Source organism: Arvicanthis niloticus, chromosome 29 (assembly GCF_011762505.2).
Source record: "Arvicanthis niloticus isolate mArvNil1 chromosome 29, mArvNil1.pat.X, whole genome shotgun sequence".
Classification (NCBI taxonomy): domain Eukaryota; kingdom Metazoa; phylum Chordata; class Mammalia; order Rodentia; family Muridae; genus Arvicanthis; species Arvicanthis niloticus.
Window position 1 is genome coordinate 7,030,095 of NC_133437.1, and position 18,830 is coordinate 7,048,924.

The window sequence follows — 18,830 nt, forward strand, 5'->3', positions numbered from 1 at the left end:
CAGCTTCCTGCTAAGTAGAAAAGTGACCTTGTACAGCCGGCCTGGAGGAGAGTACCACCTCCCCACTTACTTCTTTGGAATAAGGTCCTGAAGGAGTGCACTGCCTTTTAGCTCAGTGATGTTTACCACATCGTTGTTGGTATCGTGTATATTTCTTCAAAAGCAATGTGTTGCAAAAATACCATTTTCCCATTTGATTTCCTGTTACACTGTGTAAACTAGTAAGCAGAATCTTGACAGCACAGGCATTGTGCTCCAAATGTCACCTGATTTCTCATTTCCCAGATTATTGATCCCCCGTTTCTACTTTTTTAGTAATAACAACTCTACTTTTCTTTGCTTGCAGATCTGATCTTTAATATTTTATTAGCCAATCAGTTTAAAGTGTATCCATATTAACCATATTTCCAGGACTATAGTTATATAAAGAGCAAAGTAAACATTGAACCATGAGTAAGAAGGATTTGAAATAATACGAATGGCAGAAAAAAGTACCTGGGAAAAATTACAATAGAATTTGCAGCTAAGAATCTGGCCAACTGTGCATTAAAGGACCACAGTGGAGAATCCAGCTGAGGGGTGCATTACCATGACAGAATACAAACAGTCCAAGATAGAACAGGCTCAAAAACCTGGTATTTCTACTGTCTAGTTGAGTTTTATATACATTCATTGGCAATAGTGTAAATGCTAATTCTGGACAGACATATTTTTTAAATGAGAAATTGTCTTTTCCTTTGCCAGGAGTGGAATGGAAGAGTGCCGTCATCCATTAAAAACTGCTTCCAGATCAAAGCAATAAACAGGAATAACTGTTTTATAGAGTTTTCAGAGGATTAGAAAGCAATGAGTCACTGGTAACTGTTAAAAGATAAGTGAAAAAAGGATTTGAAGAAGAGTAAATCCTTTTAAAAAGTGGACTATGCCAGTAGGAAAATTGAAATTTAACTTTTTTATTAAATTGGAAATGAGCAAGGACATACATTAAAAGTTAGTCTGTTCATTATAAACAATTGGAATGTTCTATTGGTTCTCTGGTCAAAATGATATGGAATGACAAGGGCATACCAGTGTCAGTAAGAGGTGGCATCCATACTAACACTCATCTTCAGCCACAGAACTCTTTGATAGCCATACATGCTTGTATTGTGTACCACATACACTGTATCTTCCAATAATCCCCCACCTCACCAAACTCTCAGAAAGATGGAGAGCAAAGCATGGATCAGTTGTGCAGTGATGGCTCAGCAGGTGGAGGTGCTTGTGCACACACTTCACATTCTGTTTGATACCTAGATATTATGACAGGAGCTCCCACGAATTTCCAAGAGTTGTTTTCTAACTTGTACACACACACCTGGCATAGGTACATGCATGAGAACAATACCCTGCCTCATTTTAAAAATATGGATACAGTTCCACTCTATCTTCTGAAACCACCATAAATGAACCCAGAAAGCAAGCGAGCTTAGCTGTGTTAAACCCAGACTTATTAGAATTACACGGCTATTACATAATAGCAAGGCTGTAAGTACAGCACAGGTCTGTAAAGTTTACTCAGAAATAGTAGGGTTTTCTTTTTAATTCCAACATCTGAGGATTGCCACTATTAGATTAGTTTAGTGGCATGACCAATTTGGACTTTAGAATGCTTCAGCATAAAATAGAGATAAATAAGAATCAAAGGACACCAGTCTCAACACAGTGGCAAGAGTCTTAACTATGAGATGATTGGAGCCAGGTGTCATGGGTGGAACTGTGTCTTCTAGCCATTAAATTCACATAGAGAATGCCTAACTCCCAACATGGTGGTAACCTACTGATGGGTCTCTAGGCAGTTCAAGATCAGTTATTAGAAGTCTCACAATGGGATTATTGATGTAGAAGAAGAGATACAGGAGGAATGTCTTTCTCTTCTGTGAGTGCACAGCAAGACCACAGCAGGAGGATGGTCATTAGAATCCAAATCAGTTGGCACTTTCATCAGGGACTTCTGGCCCATGTAACTGTGAGAAATAAATGCCTGTTCTTTAGATCTACAAGCCATGATATCCTGAATGGCAGCCAGAGCTGCCCAATAGGTCAGACATAATGACAGGAAAGGAAGGGAAGGGAGTATTTGAGAGACTTTTAGAAAATGTGTTAAGGAAGGAATCCCACTGTACTATGCGTTGAGGTGTGGTTTGTTACTATGTATTGTGATGCTAAATTCTGTATTTTAAAGTCTAGTTGCCTTGAGATAAGTGAATTTTCACATAGGCCAGCTTCTGTTGTGCAAACATAGTCCCTTAATGCAAAACTATTAGTTGAATAAACATGCTTAAAACCTGTGGCTGGGCGGAAGAGAGATATAGGCAGGACTGGAAGTCTCGGGACTGGGGTCTGATGCAGGGACCAGGGAGGAAGAGGAAGAAGGAAGAAGAAAAAAATTCAATGTGAGGTAGGTGAATCATGAGGGCATGGCCATGGGGACCTACTATTGGAGTAGTTGTTGTGGATAGCCCTGGTCTTGTATTTTGATACTAATTCTCCTTTCCTGTGAAGGACTGCAGAGGAGGTGTGGGTCATTACACAGGTGATTTCTAGTGAAACTTCTGCCCATCTTAATTTGTAAAATAAATGCCAGAGCCAGTAAAGGGGTAGTAAAGGGGGAGGTGGAGAAATAAAGGCTGAGGAGAGAAGAGAGAAAAGAAGACAACTGGAAAAATACAATGGAGGAGGAAGATGATGGAGACGATGACTGGGGAGAGAAGAAAGAGGATGACTTGGGAGAAGAGAAGAGAGAGCAGGGAAGAGGATGACTGGGAAGAAGAAGAGCAGATGCAGTGTCTGAGAAATCCTCAAGTAATAAGGGTCTCATAGCTGGAAAACAGAGTAGTATAGGGATATCTGCCCAATCTAGGCTTACAGAATATATTCATAATTACTGAGTTGTGTTTTCATTGACTGGTCATATTTGGGTTGGAGATTTACATATCACCCACTACAAGTAGTAGCAGTCCAGGTAGAACAAGGCAAGTGATATCTCAGGATTTTTGACAGGGAAGTAGGTAGAATAGCACAGATGGTTGATAATCTCCTCCCCAGGCAGAGCTATTAATTTAACAGGCTGGCAAGCCAAGGATAGGTAAGATTCTGCCCAGAGCCTTACCAACCTAAGACAGAAATGCATTGCTTTGGTAATGCATATCCCATGACAGGTAAAGAAGGCATTCTTTTCAGAACAACCTAAGACAGGTTCAGTCTAGTTTATGCAATAAAAAAAGGAGAGATGTGGAGAGCTTTCGGAGCTGCCTGGCAGGAATCTGACATTGGTCAAGGACAAGGAAATAGACTGCCTGGAAGGAATCTGATGTGGGCCAAGGACAAGAAAATGGAATGCAGGCAGGATTCTGACATTAGGCTAGGACAAAGAAGTAACCTCAGGCAGAAATCTAAATCCTAGGCTAGACCAAAGAAGTACTTATAGGCAGGAATCTAAATCTTAGGCTAGGACAAAGAAGTAATTACAGGCAGGAATCTAAATCTTAAGCTAGAACAAAGAAGTAGACTTCTGGCAAGAAAATGACTTTGGGCCAAGACAGGGAAGTCCTAGTAGGTTCAGATATTTTGGTCATCTTGATAAACCCTTAGAAATATTGATCACAGTAGTGATCATGGGACTCTGTCTATTTTCCTCCATGTTGTTTGACTATCTGGGTTTATTGTCTTGCTAGTTCTTGACTATTTGCATCTATTGTATTGCTAGTTCCTCAACCTAGAACTGACCTTAATACTTGTATGTAATTTAAATGATATAAAAGCAAAAAATGAGGAGGAGGGATGGGATAGGGGATTGATGTTGTGGGGTGGGGAAAGGGAATAACATCTGAAATGTAAAAATCAAATAAATAAAAAAAGAATTTCCCAGCCAAGATTCCCTCAACCTCTTCTGGGGAACAGGATCTAATGATCATTTTTATGAATATCTTCTAAAATTAAGGTTTATTTATTGAGATTATCAGGGAAAGTTTGATAAAAATAATGATAAGGGGTCAGTATAGGTTCTGGCAGCCATGGTGACTTGTGGGCAAGTGGAACTGTGTCATCCGCCAAAAACTGGGAAGGCTGAGCCAAATCAGAAACTCCAGTGATTTTCATATCTGAGAACGGTAGGCATTCATCTACTCCCCACCCAGTTCCTGTCTTAGAGCACATGACCTAGGATTGTGACCACTATTCATGTAGCATAGAGCACAGAGTTCTCCATGCTAATGAGGTATCTAGATGGCCCACTCTGAGAGTTTAACCAACAAGGTTCTCTTCCCAGACATTTCTTCCTGCAAAAGCAATCTCTGGTCCACCATAAGTAAGTTGTATGCATTAATTTTCCACTATGAATAAACAGTTTGGACAAGTAAGGACTATCTCCCTCATCAAGAACCACCAAGTAGGAACACCTTCATTATACAAAGCTGTCTCCCACAGAAGACCCCTCTGTGTTCCAGGCACTCACCCCTGTGCCACTTTGCATTCCCCCTCCTCCCAGCCATGAGCTCATCGCTGGCTTTCCTCATTCTCAACTCCTCATGGTTCTGGGTTTCTGGGAGTTTTAGAGCCCCAGACTTGGCCTCAGCCTGTGTTGTTTCTCATCTGGGCTGGGCTGGGGCGCCCATCTTAGGCTGCATTCTGGCACCCCTAAGCAGGTGTCAGATTTCCACAAGCCTGGCACCTGAGGGTGGAATGTAGCCTAGTGCCTCCATGTTTTGTGTGTCCAAGTGGTATTCACACACACCATTGGTGAGGCAGAACGTGAACCTACAGTGGCTCTGTAGAATTTGTACACCATTCCGTGGTTCTCATTGCAACCCCATTCTAGTGTTGCCTGCATTTTCCTGTCTGACTAGAGAAGTAAGGGTATTTATTTCTTGTAAGCTCTGAGACAAAAGCTCTCCCTACAACTAACTTCTCAGCACAGTGCCTGGCATACAATGAATCTTAATGGTAGTGCAGTTGATAGTAATGATGACCATGAAGTAGACGAGGACCTCAGAAACTCATACCTGTCACGTAGGCAGGCACCATCCATTAACAATTCTTGCATGCTTTATGAAACTTTCCTCAATAGGAGATAAGTTTGTTTGGTTATCTGTATCAAGCTACCCCTGTCAGTCGTCAGTGAGTAAGAGTGGGTAAGAAATAAAAACAGACCTTGAGGCTACGGCATCCAGGAATAAGCTGAGTGTGAAGGCAGAGAGTGGGGACTGGGCCTGGGAAGAGATGGGGGAGGACTAAAAATTTCCTGTGGAGCTCTCAAAACACTAAAAAAAAATCATTTAATTCTTAATAAAAGGATATTCAGGAACTGTGAGTTCTAGAAAGACCTCCCCCAGCCCCCTTTCTTCTTTGGTTACATGTATAAATCAGGATTTTGGAAAGAATTTTCAACTCCTAACTCTTTGATTTTATTCTGTAATTTTCATGTGGACAGGCAAAGGCATGGGGAATTCCTGAGGCGACTGTGCTAGGAGGTTCTGTTGGTTTATTTACGGTGCTGGGGAGTTAGCCCCAGGAACGGTGACAGCAAGCACACTACAACTGAGATATAGCCCCAATCCTGATCTAAGAGTTTTTAGTGATTAATCCCAAGTGCAAAAGACAAGACAAACAAAAGAATAAAGAAAGAAGGAAGCATTAACTCCACATTATAACTTGAGTTTAAAGATTTCTGATTTGAATCTATGAAGACTGAGGTCCTAGTGGAGGAGCATCCATAATGCTTCCCGAGACATCTGGGAATTTCCCCACCTCTGCTGACAGGATGTGGCAAGGTTGAGCTGAGCTTGCAAAGACTTGAGTGAGGAGGTGTTCACTGTACAGTGAGTGAGGAGATGTTCATTGTACAGTGAGGAGGTGTTCACTGTACAGTGAGTGAGGAGGTGTTCACTGTACAGTGAGTGAGGAGGTGTTCACTGTACAGTGAGTGAGGAGGTGTTCACTGTACAGTGAGTGAGGAGGTGTTCACTGTACAGTGAGTGAGGAGGTGTTCACTGTACAGTGAGTGAGGAGGTGTTCACTGTACAGTGAGTGAGGAGGTGTTCACTGTACAGTGAGTGAGGAGGTGTTCACTGTACAGTGAGTGAGGAGGTGTTCACTGTACAGTGAGTGAGGAGATGTTCACTGTACAGTGAGGAGGTGTTCGCTGTACAGTGAGTGAGGAGGTGTTCACTGTACAGTGAGGAGGTGTTCGCTGTACAGTGAGTGAGGAGGTGTTCGCTGTACAGTGAGTGAGGAGGTGTTCACTGTACAGTGAGGAGGTGTTCACTGTACAGTGAGAAGGTATTTGCTGTACAGTGAGTGAGGAGGTGTTTGCTGTACAGTGAGGAGGTGTTCGCTGTGCAGTGAAGAAGTATTCACTGTACAGTGAACGGTGGGGTTTTACTTGGGTCTCCGGGCACTGCATTTTCATTTTCTTTTCTGCAGTAAAACTGGGAGGAGACTGCAAACCGAATCTGCTGCCAAAAACACATGAAACCTGTTGTGTTGCTCAGACTGGAGCTCAGGTAAGCAGGTAGTACTGGTCTAGGTACGATAGCTCTCTTTTTGCTTTAATGTAAGCTACACTGTTTGAGTTTAAAAAAAAATCAAATGGTATTTTTGCGATTTGACTTATAAACCATGAATGTTTCTGTAAGCCAAACTTAAGTTTAAATAAATAGTACCTAATTTTGAAGTGAGAAACATGAGACTTCTCGATCTAGATGTTCCAACTATTTGTAACAAAGCAACACAAAATTCAGTCACTTGAAATTGTGATTTGCGCAAATATGGAGACAAAGTATGGGATAGAAACTGAAGGAGGGGTTGTCTGGAGACTGTTCCACCTTGGTATTTATCTCATGTGCAGTCACCAAAGGTAGACACTGATGTGGATGCCAGGAAGTGCTTGCTGACAGGAGCCTGATATAGCTGTCTCCTTAGAGGTCTGCCAAAGCCTGAAATATACAGAGGTGGATGCTCACAGCTAACCATTGAGCTGATCATGGGGTTCCCAATGGAAGAGTGAGAAAGAAGACTGAAGGAGTTGAAAAGGTTTGCGGCCCCATGGGGAGAGCTACAATACCAACTAACCAGAGCTCCCAGGGTCTAATCCACCAGCCTGGGAGCACATAGGGAGGGACCCATGACTCCAGCTGTATATGTAGGGAAGATGGCCTTGTAGGGCATAGGTAGGAGAGGAGGTCCTTGGTCCCAAGAAGCCTGGATGCCCCAGTGTGGGGGAATTCGAGGGTGGGGAGGTGGGAGTAGGTGGATGGGAGTACATCCTCATAGAAGCAGGAGGAGGGTGGATAGGATAGAAGGTTCCTGGGTGGGGGAGAAATGGGGAAAGGGGATAATATCTGAAATGTAAATAAAATATCCAATAAAAAAGTTGTGACTTGCCGGGTGGTGGTGGCTTACGCCTTTAATCCCAGCACTTGGGAGGCAGAGGCAGGCGGATTTCTGAGTTCGAGGCCAGCCTGGTCTACAAAGTGAGTTCCAGGACAGCCAGGGCTACACAGAGAAACCCTGTCTTGAAAAACCAAAAAAAAAAAAAAAAAAAAAATTGTGACTTGCCACAGTCCTGCAGCTGCCTGTGGCAGGTTTCTGCTCTGTTCTGTATGGCTGGATTCTACAGGGTGGTTTCTTCACATATCCAGAACCAGGGCTCAGACATGCTATTCCTTTATTCCCCTATTTGTTTGGATTTCAGTGAATTTTGTGGAACTCTATTTGAATCATTTTAAATGTTAGTAATTTTAAAAGTCACTTAACAGAGATGGATGCTCGCAGCCAACCACTGGACTGAGTACGTGGTACCCAACGGAGGAGTTAGAGAAAGGACTGAAGGAGCTGAAGAGGTTTGCAACCCCACAGGAAGAACACCTATATCAACCAACCAGACCCCCCCCCCCCCGAATTCCCAAAAGCTAAACCACCAACCAAAGAGTACATATGTAGGGACCCATGGCTCCAGCTTCTTATGTAGCAGAGAATGGCATTGTTGACATCAATGGGAGGAGAGGCCCTTGGTTCTGTGAAATCTCAATGCCCCAGCATAGGGGAGTGCAAGGGCGGGGAGGGGAGGTGGGAGTGGGTGGTTGGGTGGGAGCACACCCTCATAGAAGCAGGGGGAGGTGGAATGGGATAGGGAGCCCTCAGGTGGTGGGGATGGTGGGAAAGGGGATAAGATTTGAAATGTAAATAAAGAAAATATCCAATTTTTAAAAATGGAAAAAAAAAATCACTTAACTTTAAGCTGTCATAAAAATGTTTTTACTTTCATCCTAAGTTTTCAATGACTTCTTTCAGAGTATGGAACATTACCTTACCGAGTATTGTTAACTCTAAGGATAAAGAGAATGAGCCGTACAAGGGCTAGAAGTATTCTGTCTCTGCTGTAATGATGCTCCCACTCAAGCCTGGCCATTACCATACCAGGGAATTCTAAAGCAGAGTCTCCTTGTTCATGGCCAGTGGGATAAAGCTATCTCCCATCCAGGCACTAAGCATAACCACGCTCGGCCTCGGAGATCAGACTATAGCAGGTGTGTTCTGGATGGTGTGACCCTTGACTCCAGTCACCTATCCAGTTTTGTATATATATTGAAACCTATGTAGAGTTTTACAACAAAAGGACGCACAATCACTTACTTCCTCTTTTCCTTCTAATTAATTTTCCTTCTCTGGCCCATGCATCTTTCATCACGTAAGAGCTAGCTGATGAGTCAGAAAGGAGTCAGCAGCTTTAAAAATAAGTCTAAAAGGAGAGACCAGCTTATTGTTGCCCGAGATCAAAACTGAACCTGAAAATTATAGGCTTCATTTGAAACGCTGTTAGAAACACTGAAATGTGGCTTACGATACCTTTATGACTCATTCTTGAACACCCACAGAAGGGAGGAGAAAGCTAGTGAGTCTCACAGAGAGCCTTGACCTTCAAGAGTCAGGTTCACAGAGGTCAACTCTGGGCCCCCAAGGTCATGCTGTAAGGCTATTCCAGGCCTGCTTAGCAAGAAAGCTATAGAAGATGGCTACCTACAGTTCACAGGTACTTCACTTCCTGAGAGTTCCTGGTTCCTTTCCTTTAGAGTTCACCAGTTTACTTGAATGCTGCTTGAAACTAAGGATGTCAGAAGGAAAAAAAGTCACTCAAAATATAAGATTCAAGGATTCTCACTGATACTAAATTCAGTAGGGACATATATATGTTGGGGAAGTTGCCCTTTTGTCAGGCATATAGATTCTGGAAAGGGAGTAACTTGTAGAACAATTCTAAGGACTGTGGAAGATCCTAGGCCAAATGAATTGATGTAACCCCTTTCAGTAATTCAAGTCTGTCTGACTCTGGTATTAACTATATCTGCTCAACTGTTTTAATGAAGGGGAAATATAATAAAACTCTAAGCTGTCTGAGTTATCTTGGGAGGAAGTCATGCCTTTGCATGTTTAGAACTATGGCAAGGTAAGCTATGCTGGCCTTTTGGAGAGTGACTGGACCACACCCCAGCTCCCCGCTCTCAGTGTCCACAAGGGTGTGAAAGCCCCAGCTGCTCAGAGAAGGAGAAGATGGTTCCAGATTTTGTGCTGTCTTTAAACTTAGGTTTTCAGTGAACGGCACACTTGCTCACACTATAGAACCTCAAATCCTAAGTGGGAGTTGTCTGCTTACAGTAATAGTTCCAGAAGCAAAGAAAAGTTTCTCATAATCCAGGTTTCCAAAATCCCAATACACACATGTTCAAAATGTTCTTAGAATTTTGATGGTACTCTCAGCTCCCACAAACAGATTTCATGCGTATTTATACTGATTCCAGAAATTTCTGAAGCTTTATCTCTTCAAATTGTGCTGTTTGTGGTTCCTCTGATTCTTTTCTTCTGTTGGAAGCTCTATCCTTATACCCTTAACCTCATTCTAATTTTCTCTCCTTTTTAATGCTTCCTTTGTGGTTTGCCAGCGTGCCTTTGGACTCTGTTCATGAGCTAGCTGTCTCCTCTCTGATGTGTTCAGAATTTATCTCAATATTCATATAGTTAACATTTTTAGCAGTATGCTTGTTATTATTCCTGAAATAGGTCATATTTATATCCTATCTATGTATAAATGTCTCTATGTATCTATGTGTAAATGTATCTATATGTAAATGTATCTATGTATCTATGTATGTAAGTATGTATGTATGTATGTATGTATGTATCTATCTATCTATCTATCTATCTATCTATCTATCTATCTATCTATCTATTATCTACCGAGTTACCTATCAATCATGTTTAAGTATTCTCATGAATATGACATTTTTCACATCAGAAGATACAAGTGAAATAAGTTATCCCCTCCAGGGTGTCTAGTCTTAGGATTCAAATCCGCCTTATGAAAACATGTATGTATGTATGTATGTATGTATGTAAACAATAATAAGTAAACAAACAGATCTGGGTTTTTTTAAAATTAAAAACAAACAATAACCCTTATATTTAAAAACAGACCAAGTAGGCTGCTGTGATCCTAGTAACTGAGAGGTTGAGACAGAAGGATCATCTGAGATTGACAGCAGCCTGGACAGCACTGTGGAGATCCCTCCACTCAAACAAATAAAGAAAAGATACCGGATAGGTTACTGTAGCCAATGTGGATAGCAGTTTTGCAGATTGATAGTTAAATACAGTCACCTTATGGGCAAGGCAACTCTTCTACACACATACTTAAGAGGAATCAGTATACTCATGCATGCCAAAACCTACACATGTATGTTCAAGTAAGTGATGTTTATATTAGCCACAAAGAGAAAACAACCCAAATGTCCCTCACTGATGCAAAGATTTAATTGATTCCTTGCGGTGGACTGTTGTTTGGCATTAAAAAAATATCAGGTATAATAAAAGGTCTGTGTCGTGATGTGGATGAACTTGGAGCACCTTATGCTGAGGTACGAAGCCAGGCATGCAAAAACCACATGTTCTAGGATCCAATTGTATGAAGCATTCAGAGCAGACCTGAAGACAGGGATGGAGAGGAGGCAGGTCCATGTTACCTGGTGCTCAGGAGAGTGGAGAATGTGGAGTGATGATTGACAAGTGTGAGACTTCTCATGGGGCAATGGAAATGTTGTAAAGTTAGATTATGGTGAGGTTCCACAACTATGTAAACATGTTCATTCTCCACAGACTGGATGGGCTAAACAGGAACTTTATGCTACATAAACCGCATCTCAATAAAGCTCTATACAACGGATAAAGCCGCAAGCACTTTGCTGAGTGGCTTGCAGGGTGCAGCACGCTCTTCACTTTGTTCTACTTTCCAGGGTCCTCAACTCACTCACTTCAATCTCTTACAGACCTCTGGGCTGGATCAGATGCACCGTTTGTTATATTTTAAGGTTTATGCTTGTTAGTTTTCCTTCAATTTCAAATTGTAGTTAATATTGAATAGAAAACATTTCTTTCTTTATCCCTCAGCCTTTACCATTGGAATGGTTTGGTTGTTGTCTTCCCTAAAAGCCCTGTAGCTTTCAGAGCCCTCAGGGAGCAGTTTGATGCCGTGGTCCTTCTTTTTCCATGGGGATGTTATAGCTAGATAGATATTGGCTCTACCCCTGAAGAGCTTGGCCTTGGTATTTAATGCAATGTGACTGCACTCTTGGGTTGGTCTATTCCTTTAAATCAAAGCTGAAGCCGTTACAGCAGCTCTCCCAAGGTTCCGCCATGAATGACCCATTGTCTACCTCTTCCTGTTGTGGGTTAGAATCTTACAGGTTCCACTTTACCATCAGAGCAGATGACAGTTTGCAGTCACTTTTTTTTTTTTTTTTTTTTTTTTTTTTTGGTCTCAAGAAATATTAAGGATTTGTCTCAGATCACCATTTTATGCTTCTGCTTTTTCTGGTCCATAGAGAAACATTAATCTTATTTTTAATATGCATTTGTTAATATGTTATCTTTAGCTACTATCTATATTTGAGGAGGGTAGAAAGGTAATAAAACAGTAATTTACAGTGCCACTTTAATTAGATATTTTAAAGGTCAGTGCATCCTTTAACAAGAAGATTTGAGCAGAGTATTAAATGTAACAGCATTTTACTACAGTGAATCATACATTGAGTGAAAATGCTCCAGGTTCTAAGAAAAATTAGGACTTCTACATCGAATATTACCTTCATATTAATGAATTTAAGGCTACTCGTGACTACAAATACTTCTCTGCACACATTATTATACCAAGTGAGAGATGGGTGAACAGCTGGCAAGGTACCAAGACCCTACAGCTGCTTGAAGAAACACATAAGAGTAGACTTCTCAACCACCCATAAATCATGCTTTTGCACCCTGATCCAGTTTACAGGTGAGAGAGCTGTGTCATGTCACATGTATCTTTTAAGTGACAGTATCTACTAAGTAACGAATTAGACACAAGTTGGGAGACTTCGTGGGTGGTATCTTGCTTAAATTCTGACAAGCATTGGAAATGTGACTAATTCCATCAAGATGACCACTCATTTGATTTAGATTTGTAGAAGCTGAATAAAGGAAAGCTCACTGGCCTACAAGATACCCCTTTTCTAGTTCAAGTCACCTCTCAATTTCTCCGGTGCTTAAGTGACAATTTCTGCCCGTAGGTGTACAGTTACTGTTCCTAGTTAAGGAAATTCCTAGGAAACTCTATTCTAAGCACAACAGAAAGAGAATCCAACCATAAAAAGCGGGGCTGAGCATGATTCAAAGGGAAAAAATGAGACACAGTGGAAGCCAATTTGAACTGGAAAGATTTGCACTGTTAAGTAAGCAGACATGTGTAGCCACTTATGAGGCTGTCTGATTGCACATGTTTTAAAACATCTGTCCACACAAACAGAATGCCACATGCAAAATCCAGCACTCCCAAGCCCAAAGAGGTTTGCTTGAGTCTGAGGGCTTAGAATCTACCGGAAGTGTAGTGAGTTCCCAGTTTGAATGCAGGCTGTTATTACTGAAGTTGGGGAAAGCCTGGGGAGCGATTCCCGAAGCCAGTGACTCACTGGCCTGGATTGGTGACACCTTAAGCAGTAAATGGCAGTAAAATCCACAGGCCCTGAAGGAGGGGAGCTGCCAGGAAGTTCCAAGCAGAAGACACCAAAACTTCGTGCTGAAAGCTGAACCTAACTTCATCCTTTCGTTTCCTTTAGAAACAAAATAAAACAAAACAACAAAACCCCCCAAACCAAAAATTATCCATGGCATTTAAGTACCCATCTTTAAAATGCAAAAATAGGTCCTTCCCAACCTGCTGCGTTAGTTCGTCCTCTGAAGACATCGTCGTAAGCTTTCCACTGCGGCTTCAGCTGGTAGGCATGAATGAACACTACAAATACCACCACGAGGCACATTAGAGGAAGAAGAGCAGCCGTGAACAGAGCCGCGTAGATATTTGGGATGAAGCATCTGAAAGAGAGGAGGCAGGCAATAACTAAGACAAGCGCAACATCAAGATGTGTGTGTGTGTGTGTGATTGTGAGTGTGTGTGTGTGTGTGCGTGTGTGTGATTGTGAGTGTGTGTGTGATTGTGAGTGTGTGTGTGTATGTGTGTGTGTGATTGTGTGTGTATGTGTGTGTGATTGTGAGTGTGTGTGTGTGTATGTGTGTATGTGATTGTGAGTGTGTGTGTATGTGTGTGTGTGATTGTGAGTGTGTGTGTGATTGTGAGTGTGTGTGTGTGATTGTGAGTGTGTGTATGTGTGTATGTGATTGTGAGTGTGTGTGTGTATGTGTGTGTGATTGTGAGTGTGTGTGTATGTGTGTGTGTGATTGTGTGTGTGTGTATGTGTGTGTGTGATTGTGAGTGTGTGTGTGATTGTGAGTGTGTGTGTGTGATTGTGTGTGTGTATGTGTGTATGTGATTGTGAGTGTGTGTGTGTATGTGTGTGTGATTGTGAGTGTGTGTATGTGTGATTGTGAGTGTGTGTGATTGTGTGTGTGTGATTGTGTGTGTGAGTGTGTGTGTGATTGTGTGTGATTGTGAGTGTGTGTGTGTGATTGTGAGTGTGTGTGTGTGTGTGTAATCCTTTTACCACTTTGCACGAGCTCTTCACATGTATATGCTGGCAAAAGTAAATTTTGTCTTTAACAGACTAAATCATCATAGAAAAGAAGCCACAGGTTTGTCTTTTTTTTCACTGAGGAGGTTCTGTAGTGGAGATTGTTCTTGGGAAAGTGAGAAAGCTTCCAAATAAGTATGCCCAATCACGGTGACATTTGCAACCTACGTACTCCAGAGGTTCAGAGTACATGTATGTCATTTTAAAGGGTGCACGGGAAGGCGTAGAGTTAGTACACGAGGACCTCAGGATTAGAGTCAGATTGAAGTGTATCAGTGCATTTTGAATAGAGACATTACGAATGTTTAGCCCTTCTATGACTTCATTTATCTTTAAAATAAAAGTTAAAATGGTGTCTACAGTAGAAGTCAATGATGAAAATTTACTGAATTAGTTTACTAAACACATTTTTTTTCTTAAACCACCATTTCTAGACTTAAGAAAAAACATTTTTTTAGCTTGTTTTCACTAGCTCCATCTTCCTAAACATCCCCTGGAGAGTATGCTGAGATATGCAGGCTGGGGGAAAGGAAGGTGGCTCAGTGGAAAAGCACTTTCTGTGAAGGCATGAAGGCCAACCTGTGATCTTCAGCACACACATAAAAGCTAGATATGTGCTTGTATCCCAGTCTCGGGGAGGGGACAGACACATCCCAGGGCTTATCGGTCAGGCAGCCTAGCCCAATTGGCAAGCTATAAGCCAAGAAGAGACCCTGTCTCAACATAAAAGATGTGCAGGCAGTGGGGAACATGACTTAAGGATGGCCACTGTTCTCCACATGTGAACCCACACATACATGAACACGCACATGCATGCACATATACTGTTTATCACAAATTTGAGGAGTCTCTACCCTGGCATTGACACTATCTTAGTTTTGCTGTGACACAGTTTCCTCTGAGCTGAAAACTTTCATCTTGGAGGGAAACTTCTTGAGACATTGAAAGTGTTTCTCTCATTTTTCTCCAATTTCCTTTGTTAGTTCAATACATAACATTTGTAAGTCTACATTATAGTGTAGCCATAATAAACTCTGAAGAAAGAACAAGAAAGTATGTTTAGAAGAAAATCTCAAAATATCATGCCAATATGCATATGGAGAACACAAATTGGACTTGGTATATTTGGGGGAGAGCACAAAGGTGAGAGGGTGGACCTGGGAGGAATGGGAAGCCAGCATCATCAGGGTGTATTGTGTGAAACTCCCAAATCAATAAAAATATTGTGTTGGAAAAACAACAAATAAATAAAAACACAAAACTAGATAGTTGACCAAACAATTGTTCCTGCAACTGGGGAAAAATTTTCAATGAAAACGCTGGAGAGATGGTTCAACAGTTGGAAGAATGTACTGTGCTACAGAGAACTGAAGTTAGGTTCTGAGTATCCTCACTGGGCTGCTCACAACTACCTGTCACAGTAGCTTCAGAGTGTCCTATGTTCCTTTCTGTAGACACCTATATTCCACTTTTTTTTTTTTTTTCTCAAGTTGACACAAGCTAATGTTACCTGAGAGAGGAATCTCCAACGAGACAGTTACTCCAAATTGCTCATAGGCGAGTCTGTAGGGCTTTTTTTTTTTTTAATGAATGACCAATATGGCTTCTGCAGGTGGCCATGGATTGAAGAAGAAAGCAGGCCCCTGAGCATCCTTGGAGCCAAGACAGTGAGCTCATGCTTATGTGGTCTATGCTTCAGTTCCTGCATCTGTGTTCCTGCCTTGACTTCCTTTCCTGACTTCCATTCATGAAGGGCTGGCTCTAACTTGTAAGGTGAAATAAACCCTTTTCTTCCCGAGTTGCTTATGATCATGGTATTTTTACAACAGCAAGAGAAACCAAACTATGATCCCCACCCCTACATATACACACACACAGACACACATACACAATTAAAATAAAAATACAGCTTTAAAATGAATAATAATAAAGTTTAAACAACATTGTTAAGTGTCTTAGTCAAATGAACAAGTATCATGATAGATGTTCATTTGATGTAAACAAGTCACATTTTAAGATATGCTTCAAAACATTCTGCATTTGCAAAAGAATGTCAGAATGATGAATTTTCTTGTTTTAGAATTTAATTTGGATGACACAAAGTCATAATCCTTCTGTATCTAGCTTTATACAGTCAGGCCTAGACAAGGTCAAAGACCTATGATTAAATAAAACAAGAAAACATTAATGGTTTGATACTAAACATGTTTCTGTACTAAAAGCAGTGGTTTTATTGTCTCTTGATATATATATATATATATATATATATATATATATATATATATATATTCTAAAAACTTTTCCCTCCCTAGAAAACCCTTATTCCATCCCCCCTCCTCCTTTTTGCTTTTATACCATTTTCATTACATGCAAGTATTAAGGTCAGTTCTAGGCTGAGGAACTAGCAATACAACAGGGCTTCTAACAAGTAGCAGCTGTCTTTCACTTGAATGACAGGTCATAGATGTAGAACTCAGATACTGATGAAGGATGAGGGTACACATGTACGGTGATACACATGGGCGCCACTGTCTTACCTTTTACTTGAAAACTGTCATCACAGTTGAATTTAGGACTATGTTGAACTGTGTTTTGAGCTACGTGTATAATAACAAATAAATAAAAATAAATAAAATATAATAATAAAAACAGAGTACCACGACATTGGTAGATGGTGAACACGGGCCAACACCCACACTCCCTGGGAGCAGCCGATGGTCAGGTTCAACCCTCTATTTGCAGAATTTCCTTGGAAACTGAGCCCTAGGCAGCCGTGAACATCATGGTTCATTGGCCCACAGGCAAAATGGACCTCCAGAAGGTCAGAGATAACTGGGCGTGCTGACAGCACATCTGAGAAGGAGAAGAAAACGTTCAAGTGCCACTGCTTCAAGGCATCTTCTATGCTGGTCCCCTTCCTTGTGTGACTTTGCTGTGAGGGTTCACTCAGCTAATGGGAAAGAAGGCATTGCCCTAAAGTATTCCTTTTCAGTTCTTCAGAACCTTATCCTACATGACCTGTCATGACCGGCAGGCCGCTGAGAGTACCCACATTTGCCACCCACACAGCCAAGGTGGGCCTGGAGTTTTAAGGAGAACTTTGGTCCTCTGACCTGTGACTGGCAACTCCTCCTGCTGTCCATTCTAGCTGTGATCTGCAGTACTTCAAGACCCTTCCCTTTGCAAACAATTGTCCAGCTGAGCAAACACCATGCACCTCCCTCCAACAAAAACAAGGACTTGCCTCCTGAACTACTGATTAGGGAATCCAGCAATACTCCTGACACACAGACATTTGCAAATGAAGCAGGGTAAAGGAGACCCACACACACAGCAGGCCTCCCCCCCCCCCCTTAGGCACAAACCACACCCAGACACTTATTTGCACAGAGATATCCTTTATTTACTAGAGAGAAAAGTTAAAGTGACTGCTCTCTGACCCAGGCAGAAAAACAATAGCCCATGACCTTGCAGGTGTAATTTTTAAGCAGAGAAAATGGGGAAGTCTGTATTACAATGGGCTAGGATACAGTGGTATATTTTGATTGGACATGTTAATAAGACTAACTAAAGGGGGCTTTTGATTCTAGACTTTAACACTCTGATGGCTGAACCTTGGTAGTCAGCCTCAAGAGGAGGAAGTGGCCAAATAAGGAAATAGACCTTGGTGGATAGCTTTAAGTACACAATCTAAGTTTTTAACAAGGCAGAGAAAGGAACAGAGAAAAGGACAAGGCCTGTCAGAGACATGTTTGCCACGTATGAACTGGCCAGAGTTCCTTCAAGGGCTATAAGAGTAAATCCCATGGGCAAATGGCAGATAGAACCTGCCACTCCTGGGATTCAGCCTTTGGGAGGAGTCTGAAGAACGCTAAGTCATTGCATATTCTGAATTATAACACAGTCTTAATTTCTTGTCTATTGCCTTATTTAACTTAAAAAAAAATAAGCATTCTTCTAATATTCTAGCAATAGGATTTTTACTGGGGTATAAGAAAACTTGTGACATATATTTTTTAAAAGGGCCGTATATTTAAAAATGAACTATCTTATTTTTTTCAAAAAAATAGTCTAGCCAATCAGAATTTCTTCCCCCTCCAACTAAATAACTAAATCCTGGTAGCTCTGAGTATTTGCTCCCATGAAAGGGATATGAGGCAGTAGGAAACTTGTGTCATGGCAGAATATTCTGTGAACTAAGCTAGGAACAAATTCTGGAGGAAAAGGAACGGAAGGCTAAGGAGACAGAGAGTCTTGTACACACGTCAGGGCAGGGGACTAACACGCTGGCAACCACGCTTTAAGAGATCTGGCAGAAACTAGGAAATTAGATGAAGGCCACGTGGGTTTCCTTTCTTAAAAAAGGATTAGCAAAACATGTTTTTAAAAAATTTCCAACTCACCAGCTTCAAAGGATTCTGGTGTCCCCACCCCCCCACCCCCACCCCCCCACCCTGGGGGCATTGGGCACTCTTCTGTGTTTTAGGTTTTTACAATCACGTAACATTTTGGTTTTCCCTTTTAAACTTTGATAGTTTCCCCCCTCTTATTATTAGACAGTGCTAATGCTTCTTGTCAGACTCCACTCTCTCTCCTATTTTTAAACGAATGTAACAAGTAAACACATCACATTATTCTCAGATTTTCCTCTCCCAAGTTCCCCCTCAGCACTCAGAGCCTGAGATCCCTTTCTAGTTTAGTGAGGCTGTCACCACCACCAGCAGCTCTTTACTCTTTCCG

At 41.5% G+C, this 18,830-nt stretch overlaps 1 protein-coding gene across 1 annotated transcript in view; it reads right to left on the minus strand.

Moving 5' to 3' along the window:
- Positions 1–18,830, minus strand: part of Adgrv1 (adhesion G protein-coupled receptor V1) — a 514,991-nt gene that overhangs the window by 70,692 nt on the left and 425,469 nt on the right. The window contains exon 86 of the mRNA XM_076927075.1: positions 13,280–13,437. Within this exon, the coding sequence (XP_076783190.1) occupies positions 13,280–13,437 (158 nt within the window). The remainder of the gene's footprint in view (positions 1–13,279; positions 13,438–18,830) is intronic.